Here is a 12,821-nt window from a genome sequence, read left to right on the forward strand (position 1 = left end):
GCCACGTAGTTGGTGATCCATTTGCCATTGCAGTCGCTTGTTCAAAATTGCGTAATCTTTATCCTCAGGGTCTGTACTTGGGCGGCGACTGAAACATCGAAAGAAGCTTCCGGTTGAGCAATTGAAGCAATGTATGAGGCTCGCGCTCGTTCCTCAACGTAGCGCTGGTGACGATCAATTGCTTTAGGGTCAATGGTGGTCATTTTGCTGCTTGTCCCTTCTGTTGAAGTAAAGGGATCCTTTCTTAAGGGGTTATTATTCAGCAACGTCAGTCTTGCACCATTAAAGTCAACCGTTGTTCCGTATGTGATGTCAGTCTTGGGCTTGGAACGAAATTCTGCCTTTGTAGCTCTTCTTCTTCACGGGTAGAAAAGTTGTTCGTTCCAAGGATGAGGGTGTCATCAGTTTGCATTCCAACAATACCGAGCGTGTCAGGGCCAGTATTCGAAATCAGTAGGCAGGAGTCATAGGTGGAGGTAGACATATCCAGCTTTTCGAGGTGATGCTGCTGATATGTGCGGAACCAATGGACTCCGGCTTCTGCGATACCGTACAGGGGCTTAATAACACGAATAATTGTTCCGTTAGGGTATTTGCCTTGTAGTTCCGTGGGCAAATACGTAAGAATGGTCCGGGAAAGCTTGGTCTGGGATTGCGGGTATGCCTGAGTGATATCACGGAGGGAGAGGGTTATGCCGTAGTTTTGAAGAAGTCCGGGGGCAATAGCGAGGATGAGTCTCTGGCTAACGCGTTGAATTGTCGGAGATTGCGTCAGGAGGGTGGTCTTCTCAAAGTCGTTATGTCCTTGAATAACAAGTCGAGACTTTTCGTAGGGCTTAGTGTTGATTCCTTTGACTTCACGAACCATTCGAGAGCGAAAGATTCTATAGTTTCCATGACTCATTTGATCGTATCGTTCAAATTGGAATACACCGCGGCCAACGAGGTCAGTAATCTCTTTGTTATCGGATTCTTCGAAGGGGTCACCAGGAGAGGTGATTATGCCATCAGACCGTAGCTTGAGGGAAAGAGCTTGTGCATCTTCCTCCTTTTGGGTCAAGAAGCTCTGGTCTACGGCAGGGCCATCATGATCAAATCCTTTGGCTTGTTCTTTGATCCTGGTGGGCGTCCTCTCTGCGGGGGCGGGGGTTCGGGTCGGGCAGGCAGGTCCGTTAGGGTCTTAACGGGGTCTTGAGCCGGTTGTTCATTAAGATCTGAACGAATGCCTGAGGGGTCTGTGTCGTGTGTAGGGTCGGAAAGAGTGGTATCATCACGCAGATACGGTTGTACAAGGGTCGATCGAAAGACTTGGGGCCGTTGACTGTGTCAATGGTGATGTTATGGGTATCAATCGATGCAATCTTGAAGGGTCCTTGCCAACCGTCTTTCTCTCCAAACGCGAACTTCACTTTGCAGCGGGAGGATAGCACTTCTGTCGTGCTCGGGCCGTTGCGTGCATGGAGGGCATCCTTAACTCGTCTTTCTGCCGAGAGTTGGCGGAGCATTTTCATCGCTTTCTGCATAGCTTCCGATCTTTTGAGGGTAGAAGCGGAAGGGGCGAGTCTGTAGATACGCGAGGGTATGCGCCGAAAACAAGCAACGTAGGCACAAGACCGTCAGGTCCTGCCGTATCATTGATTGCTTTAACAGCCATTTGAAGGACTGTTTCGGCGGAAGTGGTGTGGCCAATCTCAGCATGGAGGATGTTAAAGGCGCGTCGGAGGGGTGCGTGATAGCGTTCAATCTTTCCAATGGACCAATGCGTCTCAACAGGTACTTGAGAGCATTTGATTCCCATAATCTTTGCTTCGTTCCGGAATTCGAGAGAAGCAAAGTTAGTTCCTGCATCATGACGGAGGGTATCAGGAGGTCCAAGATACGTGTCGATCCAGAGGGTCCGGAGGGTCTCCCATGTATCTTTAGCTGACATTGACGGTAAAAATCTGGCTCCTTGAAAGCAGTAGCTGAGTCCACAACGTGTAGAACAGGGCGTTGTGGTGTTCCTAGGTGCATCACATCAACGATGATTTCGTAGTTGAACTCTTGATCATCGTTAAGGGTGAACTTGAAGCGGCGTGGGGCTTGTGAGTGCATTTGACAGTGGTGACAGAACTTAGAGATAGTCTCTAATGTGTCTATCGAGACGTCACTGTGCCCGGCTTGCTTCAAGAGGTGATGGAGCCTAGGGACTGCTGGGTGTCCAAAGCGTCGGTGAAGTGTACGAATCTCTGTTTCCGTAAGAAACGAGATGGACTCTTCATCTTTCGTAAGGAAGAACCAGGGATGTCCCCATTTGCGTACGACTGGAATGCTTGTAGGGCGATTAGTACAATGATTAGTACAATTGATGGTATCTGTGATGTTGTTGAAATAGATACCAAGCCGGTCCATATCAGCAAGGCAGAGCAAAAAGGGAGTTGGGGTTTGAAGGACGTGGAACGTGATCCTTCCGAGGGGTGTGTTAAGGGCGACTGTGCCGAGGAGTGGATGGCGTCGCTGTTGCCGAATTTGATGGAGGCCTGGCCGGATGTGGAGCTGTCGAGAGCTACAGAAGGGTCTTCTCGTTGTAGGGCGATGTACTGAGAGTATCCTGCTGTGGAAAATGTTGCTGCACCTGTGTCGATCATGATACCTTGGAATCTATCCCTTGAATAGCGATCTTCAATAATAAATTGCGAGGCTGGAACAACGGTTTGATCCGTCTGATAGACGTCTTCTCCTGTGATCAAATGATTGAATGCCTGTTGACAGAGCATTTGGCTTGCTTGCCATTGTTCCGGGTGATCGTTGGTGCTATTGTCATGTTCTTCCCATGTATCTTCAGTGTCATCAAAGCTGCTCATCTCATGACCTTCGTAGTCTAGAATATAGCCTCCGATGTCCGTGAGTTGTACACCTATGAAGTGACATTGAGTGATATGTTGGTCCTTGGCCTTTTGCCGTTCATCCGTAGAGTGTTTAGTTGACCAACAGCCTTCTTGTCCACAAACAAAACACTTCTTCGTCCAGTTTCGGTTACTGTAGCTATGATTGTAGTTACTACGGCTTTGAGGCCGGTAGTTTCACGGTTGTAGCTTTGTCTGTATCCGCGGCTGGGTCGTTGACCTGAATATCCGTATCTACCTCGAGAGCGGTTGTTATTGTATCGACGGTCGAGGTAGTACTGATGGTGTGGATCGTTATGATCAAATGATCCAGCAAAGTCAAGGGAAATTGAGAAGTTGTTATGAGGGCAAGATGGGTTTCAACGGATGCACGAAGATCTGCAAGAAGGTGCTCGACGTTATCGGCGGGTTTGAAAAGAACGTATTGGAGGTCGGGTACTCACGGCATGCTTTCATAAGCGTTGTACGCAGTTGGAGGTCTCCTGCGTACTCCCTGCCAAGGGCTCGTTGGCAGAGCTGAAGCTTATCAAAGAGGATTTGAAGCACTTCGTGGGGGGTCTTCGAAGCATCTTGGGCACGGATGGAGTTAAAGGTTATTGTTGTCCAGTCAGTATGGTAGTGGACATGGTTGACTTCCGTGTCAAAGTGTTGTTTGAAGATATCATACGCTTGTCGGAACGTCGTAGCCCATGTGATCTTATCAAGATAGAATCTTTGGGCTCTTCCATCAAGGATCCGGGGAAAGAGTGCGTGAAATTGTGACGGTTTCACTTGGATATGAGAGCAGTTGCTTAAGAAGAGGCGGAGCTTATCATCAAGGAGATCGTACGGCTCTCCTGTGTAGTTCCGATCTTTGTTCCAGGTCTTCATAAACTTCTGCTGGATGTCGCTATCGACGATAGCGTTCGGGATGTTATCCGGGGGGAGTTTCATGTATTCTCCAAAGGTTGCAGGGCCGGATAAGTGTTCGGGGATGGGGTTGGTGACGGGTTGGACGAGATCGGGGTTCTGGAAGCGGTAGGAAGTCGGATGAATAGTAAGAGAGGTCGGAGCAGGTTTATCTTGGATAGTCGGAGCAGGAGTAGGTGCGTTAGGAGGGCTCGTTAGGGTCTTAATAGGTTGTGGTTCGTTAAGACCTTGATGAGGTGCTGCTAAGGGCGTAACTGATGGTGAAGGAGGTTGAGACGGATGGGGATTAGTGGAAGCATTTGATCCTAGTAATGCTGTCTGCCTCCTGAAGGCAGCAGTCCTCTCATCAAACACCATCTCCGTAAACTCCTGCTCTGGCCAGGTTTGTGGGTTCTCGATAGTTTGTAATATGAGAAATTGTGTTGCGAATTTCCCCTTTGTGAACCTGTGTAGATACCTCTTTTCCTTAGTAGTTTCTGAGGGCTCTCTTGTATTCATTCGGGGCGCGGTCCCATGTGTCTTCGGTCCATTCTTCAAAATGCTGTTGGAAGTAACCAAGGAGGTCGTATCCTTGATCACTGCCAGATTGAACGATGAATATGAACTTTGCCACATATGTCGTTACTGCGATCTTGTCCTTTTCGTCGTGTGTGATATCGTTGTCCCAAAGGTCGATATTAATTTGTCGGAATGCGGATGCTTGGATGTCTAGTGCCTGCATCTGGTCGCATATTTCTTCGAGCTGGGCTTCTGGGGACATAGCTCGGGCGGTCAGGGCTATCGTGATCAAATGAATGAGACGATGTGGGGTTCGTATTGGTCTCTTCGTATACGAGTTGTCGCTAATAGGAGGTCGAGCGTCGCGTACTAAGTAGGTCGTTCGCGGCCAGACTGAACTGACGGGGATCTTGCTACTTAACGTCAAGGGTCGAACGTTCTTACTAGTTGTTTGCGATGTGGTCGCCTGTCGATTCCGGTGCTCACGGCTAGGCAAACTAGCGGGCGATCGTAATCAACAGTTGGAAGGACTCTCGCGCGGCTGGGCAAACCAGCGGGAGATTCCTTGTTCTTAGCACAAATAACCTTCTTCTGAGCGCTACTCAGGGCCACAGTAAAGTGACGCGGACTATAGCACCTTCGAAGGTTGAGGAATTTGTCTCTTCTACTTAGCTGTCTGTGACGGGCGTGGGCCGGTCACTGATCAGTGTGGGTAGGCACCTGCGGCAGCTGCTGCAATGAGACGGTACTAGGGTTAGCCTGTGATGTTGTATTCGTCTTGATTCTCTATCTAAGGAGGCAGAGGCCAGCGTGGAGAAAGGGGGCACGCTGCCCTCAGCCGCACACGTGACCGTACGGGTCACGTGCCAACCATGGTTGGTCACACCACTAGATAGATACATTCCTACAACTTTAAATATTAAAAGAATAGTTAAGGTAAAAGATAAATAATATTTATAGGATCTTACCTTTTAATTTAATACTACTTTTAGCTATATAGCTTTTATATAATTTATAAGTACTTTAGATAAATATAAATAATTAGTATAATAAAACTAAGTAGGTAATACCTATAGGTAGCTTAAATATACCTATATATATTTTAGGTACCTATTTTAAATTTACCTATCTACTACGTATTTATAGTAGCTATAAAATAGCCCGTAGGTAGGTATAGGTAGCCTATAAGCAAATACCTATAGGTATTTTAAGTCTAGTAAGTGGGATGCTATCCTAGATCATTGCATGCTTATAAGAACTCGGCTCCCTCTCTAAGGCGTTAGCAGAACCTAGAAGTTTCAAAATTCAACAAGGGCACCTAGCTTCTTAGGGACGCTGGTGTGCCGTCATCTGTCATCTTTCCTAAAGCCGAGCAGTTCTTTTATCACAGTCGTCTTGCTGGTGGACTCTAGAATAAGGGTGGAGCGTCAAGTTCACAGCCCCTCAGCGTCAGTCGGTGCGAGCCAGTTTCTCGTTGAGATCACGGCACCACAAGCCAAGGGGAAGTAGCTCAAGCTTAATGTAGTAGTGCATATGAATTGTCCGTCTGATACGCCTAATACGTATAGCCTCAACGGCACCATGAGTTCTGATGACGGGCGTATCAGACTGTCGAATGGCTCCCTCACGCCCGTTTCCACGTCATGCGAGTGCCTTGATTGGCAAAATTCTTGCATTGGCTCTCACACACCATCCGCCTCCCCATGGCGCAGGAAAGGAGACGCAGCTTTACCCCGACAAGACGACACTGGTTGGCGGCTCGAGCCCAATGCCGCCCCAGCTGGTGCCAAGCCCCTCGTCTCGGTTTCCGATGCTTTCCAGTCATATACCGCCCGATGTCCGGTTCCCTCCTCCCTCCTCGCCATCCATTACGGTTGCTCGCCAAAGCACACTTGATCGGGAGGCACAATGGCATCGATGCAACACTACGTGTGTCCCCGCATCGGGTTGGCTGCCGGGGTAAATAAAGGGCTCGGTCCGCTGCAGGGCCGCCAAGCCGTCGACGCTCATCGACTCCAGCAACGGCGTCAAGATGCCCTTTACACTGACGGTCTTACTCTCGCTGCTTCTCGGCGTCCTCGCGTCCTCTGACCAGGCCTGCTCCACCGACAGCGACTGCAGCCTCAACGGCATGTGTCGCGAGGCCATCTGTCACTGCGATGCGGGATGGAAGGCCTCAGACTGCGGCGTCCTCGACGTGCGTCCGGCCAAACGAACAGCCGGATACAATCTGACCGCCCGCGGCACGTCTTCCTGGGGCTCGACCATTGTCCGGGATCCGTGGGATCCAGGTCTGCACCACCTCTTCGCTGCTGAGTTTACGCACGGCTGCGGCCTCGACTACTGGGCTCCGTACAGCCGCATCGTCCGCGCAGAGTCGCGCTCTGGTCCCGCGGGCCCCTACGCCTTTGCCGCCGAGATCCACGGCACCTTTTCCCACAACCCGACGGTCGTCTACAGCCCGGCTGACGAGCGCTGGCTGATGTACTACATTGGCTGCCGTGTTGACGTCGATGCAGGCCGTTGCCTTGGGAGAAGGCTTACATGCGGGCCCGGAAACGCCAACAATGGCGAGAGCGGCATCTCGGTCTCGACAAGTCGGGATCTGCGACACTGGCGGCCCGAAGGCCAGGTCCTGAGAGGGCAAGACTCCAACACCTGGGACGCCACCGTCACGAACCCGTCAGCCTTCCCCTTGCACTCGGGCCACCGCCGGCGCTGCGGAAATTGCCACGATCATGACACGCCAGCCGTGCTGCTGGCATACCGCGGCTGTTCGTACAACTGCCTCGGGACCGAGCTGATCAACATGGCCATTTCCAGCGCGGGCTACAAGGGCCCCTACACCAAGATCCAGTCGCAGCCTCTCCTGGAAAACCCTGGCGAGGATCCGTTCCTGTGGCGGGACAAGCGCGGGCACTTTCACATGCTCCTGCACTCGCTCGAGCCAGGGGGCGGGTTTGGGAACGGCCCCAAGGTCGGGCGTCACGCTTGGGTGCACAACTATACGGGCCCGTGGACGTTTGGGAGCAAGACGCTGGCGTTCAGCACCGAGGTCGAGTACGATGATGGCACCCGCGTCGACTTTTACCGCAGGGAGAGGCCGCAGCTGTTCTTTTCCGATGATGGCGAGATGACGCCTTTACTGCTGACGACGGGGGTGCAGCCACGAGGCAGTCCCATGAGCTACAGCGTCATTGTGCCGCTGGGAGACCAAGGGATGAGGTTCCAGGGGGTGAAGGCTGATGCACGGAGGGCTATGCTTGCCACTCCACGAAAAGAACTGACACCGGTATATTAAGATGCTTCTAAATGCCAAACTCTATAACGAAGGATATAAACACGCTGCCTCAAATGCGGAGGATCTCTTAGGCACAATGATACAATAAATGTCGGGTCAGAAATTCCACTGCGCACACCAGTTTTTCACCAAGTCCACGGTCACGGCGCTCAGGTTCGCCGCCGTCGGGCTGTGGCTCACGGTCCTCGTCATGTCAAAGTCGACATGGCCCTGTCCTGCCTCGGACGCCTGATACATTGCCTCGTATGTGTCCAACAGCTTGATGGCCGGGTTCTTGTCCACGTCTGCGCTCGCGCTCTCGCTGGCCCTGAGGGCATCGACCCATTCGCCCATGCCGACGAGCTTCCTGATGCGGCCTTGATAGTACTGCGCCAGCACGGGTGCCAACACGCCCCAAGTCGTCTTGGCTGGGTTGACGCCGTGAAAGTAGCCGCTGATAGCGGAGATGGGCTGCCTGACGGTAACGCCAGAGACGTCAAGGACGAGCCCGGCAATGTCCTCGACGGGCGTCCAGTCCACCACTCCGCCGGACCCCAGGCTATCCGGGAGCACACCAAGGTAGACGGAGCTGGCGATAAGAGACGGGAGATACTCCTGCTTGTTCCACATGCCCTTGAGGCCGCGTGGACCCGCCACTTGCCCCACCCGGACCGAAGCCGCGGGGACCCCGGAACGGGCCGCCGCCGCGTCCAGGATCATGCTGCCGGCCATCTTGGAGCGGCCGTAGCCCATCTCAGCCATCGCCATGTCATCGAGGCTACGCTCCGGGACCGGGTCCGGCGACGTCCAGGCCGCCGCAGTGCTGACGCTCGAGATGAAGATGATGGAGACGCGCTTCGCTGCGGCGCTGGCAAAGTCGACAAGGCGGCGCACCCCGCGGATGTGCGGCTCGAAGGAGGCGACGCTGATGTTAAAATTGACGGGCCACGCGTTGTGGATGATGCGGTCCGCCGAGGTCAGGAGCTCGGCGTACTTGGCCGGGCCGAGTCCGAGGTCCGGCAGCGACAGATCGACGCCGACAAACTCGACCTTGGAGAAGTCGGTGCCGAGGCCGCGGGCGGCGCTGATAGAACCCTGGCGCGATGCACCGCCGTCAGCACCGCGGTTCATGGCAATGACGCGCTTGACATGCGCGGACGTGCAGAGGCCGTCGAGCAGATACGCTCCGAGCGAGCCGGTGCTACCCGTCAGCAGGACCGTCTGACCCTCATCCAGGGGATCCGGCTTGTCGGCGGAGGCGGGGGCAGGCAGATCCTTGGTGTACTTTTCCACAAGGCTCTTTGTCTTCTCAATCTCGCGCGCTACTTCGCCGCTTCCTGAGCCGTCGCCCTGGGCCTCGGCAAGGAGATGGGCTGCCAGGCTTCTCGGAGTCGGGTTTGCGTAGATGACACGCGGGGCCAGGGCGTCACGGGAGATGGAGACGCCCGCCGACTTGGCGCTGCTTCGCAGGATGTTGGAGACGCTCATGACCTGCTGCGAGTCGACGCCGACTGAGAAAAAGTCCGTGTCCGACTGCACGTCTCGGGCGCCAACGTTGGTGGCGAACAGGGCCACGATGGATTGCGTCAGTGCTTCCTCGCTCCCAAAGTCGAGCGGGACGGATTCCTGCGCGTCTGGGTCGTCGGCGTGCTCGTACAGGACGTCTATAGCCGACTTGTACGCCTTGAGGGTCACGCCCCGCTGGATGGTGCCCTTGCCTGCGCGCTGGAAGGGGAGGTTTGGATCCGAGAGCGTGATGAGACGACGGGTGATGCGGCCGTGGGCCACAGAGGCCTTGTTGGCCTCCTGGACGAGTGGCCACACGTCGTCGATGAGGGCCTTGGCCTCGGCGTCGTCCTTGGGCGCCACGTGCGGCTCGAGAATGAGGCCTGGCTGGAATCTATTCTGGCCGACTACCAGCGCGCCCTTGATGGCCGGGTGGCCCGCGACGGTGCCTTCGATGGTGACGGGATTTAGCTTCTCCCCTGTCGAGAACACGATGACGTCGTCGCCGCGGCCGTGGTAGATCCAGTGGTCGGGCAGAGACGGGTGAGGCTTGTACAGGTCGCCCGTCGACCACTCGTCCAGCTCGGGAAATGTGTAGAAGAGCGGCTGCCCGGCGGGGTCTCGCGGATTCTTGCGGCGGACGAATAGCTCGTAGATGCCCTCGTCTGGGTCGACGCAGCGCCAGTCTGCCCCCATGACGTCGCTGTTGATGATGAAGTACTGCCACAAGTCCTGTCTTTTCTGGTAGTAGATTGCGTAGGGCATCAGTCTAGACCTTGGTTAGTTGCCGAGCTGACATTAAGGGGCCGATGGAAAAACCCACTCGGTAGAGGCGATGACGTTGTTGAGGGTAACGCCTTGCTGGGCAAGGGCATTCCCTACGGATTCTGACAAACGGCCTGTGTTGAAATCGTCAGTCCCTCTCCAACGAATGCAAACCCCATTGATGGAAGCAGTGGGAAACCCCGTGTGTGACGGGGAGGGCGCTTACCTCCACCAAAAGTCAGAAACTTCAGGTTTCTCAATGCCTTGACACCCTCGAAGCTCCGCGATAGCTCCTCGATTAGGGAAGGCGGCAAGAAGGCCGCATCGGTGCCCGAGTGAGTCAGGCACTTGAGTGCGAGATCAGGGGTGAGAGGCAGGTTCGGCATCCCCAGCGCGATGGGTATGCGGTAGTAGACGGCGAGAATAAAGCCTGCCTTGAGGCCGGCCGCGTGGAACAAAGGCATGGGCATGAACATTCTCGTCGCGTTTTTCTCCCAGTGCTTCCACAGAATGTCGCAGCCATGGTACTCGGGCAGGGTTCGCTGGCCGTCGGCAATGGCCAGAGAGCCCTGGCGCACGACGATGGGCTTCGGGATGCCGGTAGAGCCGCTTGTATGAAGGACCGCCATTGGGTCCCAGCGAGCGTCCTCGAATGTCCGGCTGTAGGGAAACGGTTCAGGGTTGGAGTTGAGCCATTCCTCGGCTGCCGGCACTACGGTAGCCTTCATCGGCCGCTGCCCAACCCACGGCTGGACAAGCGACTCAAACGACTCGGCGTACCAGAGATGATCGCAGCGGGTCCGCTCGAACAGGCTCAGCTGTCCCTCGGTACTGTTGCGCGGCGAGACAAACAGAGCCTTGCGGCCGGCCTTGATGCAGGCCAGCATGACAATGCCGTAGCGGATATCGCTGGGTCCGACGTAGGCCAGCGTCGGGAAAGGCTCGCCGTCCTTGGAGTCGGCCTTTACCGTGTCGGCGACGAGGCGAGCAACGTGGTTCACGGCGTTGGCGACCTGCCGAAAGGTGATGGGCTCCCAGCCATCCTCGGGCTTGCTTGAGAGAGGCGCGTACGCGAAGGGGCGAGATGGTTCGGCGACTGCGGTTTCGTCGACAACGTTGACGAGCAGCCGGCGGCCGTAGGCTGGCTCGTCTTCTGATGCCATGACAGGGTCGGTCAAGGGGTAGTTTTGGTGTCTGTGGTGAGCAAGCTTTCTTGGACGAGGTCGAAGAGGGGAGTCGGGGTCAAGTGGGTTTAATGAACCGGCGATCCGCAGACTTGGGTTGTTGATGTATTCAAAGGAGCTGCAAGGTTGAAACCGAGTAAAGCCAATGAGGCGTCGCTGAGATGAGTCTTTGAGGCTTGAGCCGAAAAGGAAACAAGTTGGATTTGCTCCTCAGCCGTCGTGGGCCTTTATATATCGCTGTCAGGGCGGGCCTTGTAAGCACGGAGTCTTCGGCAGCAATATAGCCCACATGATATCAAGTTGCATAAGAAGTCGGTAGGAGTTGCCGTTCTCCCGCCACGGACCTCGTGCCTCAGCCAAAGAAAAAAGGGCCAATACTCCCCACAGCTCCGTGCCGCGGCTTGGTGGGCCCCTCCTTGCCCGGCAGCCCCCGGTCGGCATCCGGGCCGCGGTCCACGAGGAGCCCACCCCCACTCTTTACTCGTCAACCCGTGGAGCAGAAGGGCGGGCACGTTGGTATCGGAGTGGGTCTTGAGATGGGGGAAAATGCTTGTCATGGCGGATCGGTGCCCGGGCCCAAGTCCGTTGAGGGTCCGCGGAGCGGAGATAAGTGGGTAGACATGAGACACCCCTCCCCCTTCCCCCCCTCCTCTCTACAGTAAGATGCAAATCAACCGAGGCTGGGGAGGCAAGGGTGGGTAACGAGGGTGGGTAACAAAGGTGGAAGTCTGCAGCCGCCTGCAAGTACACCACGGAACGAAGTGAAAATGCGTGTGAATGGGAATAGAAGGCCTCATAGCCACCAGCAACAGAGAAAACGCACGACTACGTGTCCTATTCGGAAGACGCAGCGTGTCTCGTCACCGCAAACTATTCCTTCCGCAGATCATATCTCGATGCCGCGGAAAATAAGGGGGAGGATGTCAACTGCCGACATCGGGGGCCCCGTCAGCTGCGCAATACCCGCCATATCCGTGCCGTCGCTTTCATGGGCAACCGATATTCTCACTGCTCGCTCCCCCTGTGCACAATGACGTTTGCTCGGCGTCGGCGTCGGCGCACCTTGAGCCGTGGGAATATCGAAACTAGCCGCGTCTCCAGGCTGGCTCTCCAAGGTTTGGTCGGCACTCGGTGCCTGCTAGTTCCGCGATTACCAACTGTCCAAGGCATTACAAAAATCGTATGCACTTAGAGACACATAGGCTGAACAGGACGAGTTTTCTCCATTAATGTACACAGAGGGTGGGCGAGTGACGGTCTCGCCGAAGATGGCGACCATCTTTCTCGCACCCAAATGTGCCACTTCTTCCCGCCAAGGGAGAATGTCTACCTCAAGACATCCTTGCCGCTTTGTTACTGACTATCGTTGTCCTGCATACATCATTGAAGTTAACCCTATGGCTCAGCAAATCAACAGAAGCACCGATGTAACGCGGTGAGGTCAGGGCAGCATCACTACCTGGGCAGTAAATGGGAGGCAGGGGCCTGCTGCGACACGATTGACTTGCTCCGGGTAATACACAGCCTAGTTGATGATGGACCGCTGGGCTCCATGTTCAATCCTTCTTTGAGCTCTGAGCCCAACCTCTTTTTGCAGGCGACAGGAACGAACAATCTACAAAGAACAGCACAAAGTCTTACTTCTCAAGAAGCTCACTGACAGAACCCAACTTGCCAACTCGCCAACAACATGCCATTGCCGAACGAGGTCGCTCCTCAGGGTGAGCAACTCGGCCATCAGGACTTGTGCAGGGATGTCACGTCCTTTACGCCTGGCCTCCCGCTCAACTCCAA

At 54.8% G+C, this 12,821-nt stretch overlaps 2 protein-coding genes across 2 annotated transcripts; one reads left to right on the plus strand and one right to left on the minus strand.

The window, feature by feature from the left end:
- Positions 1–6,324: 6,324 nt before the first annotated feature.
- Positions 6,325–7,593, plus strand: HRG_07247 (uncharacterized protein; the record flags this gene model as incomplete). The annotated part of the gene is made up of 1 exon (XM_044865718.1): positions 6,325–7,593. One exon carries the CDS (start codon positions 6,325–6,327, stop codon positions 7,591–7,593), a length of 1,269 nt encoding a protein of 422 aa, XP_044718682.1.
- A 96-nt stretch (positions 7,594–7,689) lies between these two features.
- HRG_07248 (male sterility protein) lies at positions 7,690–11,006 on the minus strand (the record flags this gene model as incomplete). The annotated part of the gene is made up of 3 exons (XM_044865719.1): positions 7,690–9,853; positions 9,902–9,977; positions 10,070–11,006. The coding sequence occupies 3 exons, from the start codon at positions 11,004–11,006 to the stop codon at positions 7,690–7,692; spliced, it is 3,177 nt and encodes a 1,058-aa protein (XP_044718683.1).
- Positions 11,007–12,821: the final 1,815 nt, after the last annotated feature.

This window comes from Hirsutella rhossiliensis (genome assembly GCF_020360975.1).
Source record: "Hirsutella rhossiliensis strain HR02 chromosome Unknown scaffold00008, whole genome shotgun sequence".
NCBI lineage: Eukaryota > Fungi > Ascomycota > Sordariomycetes > Hypocreales > Ophiocordycipitaceae > Hirsutella > Hirsutella rhossiliensis.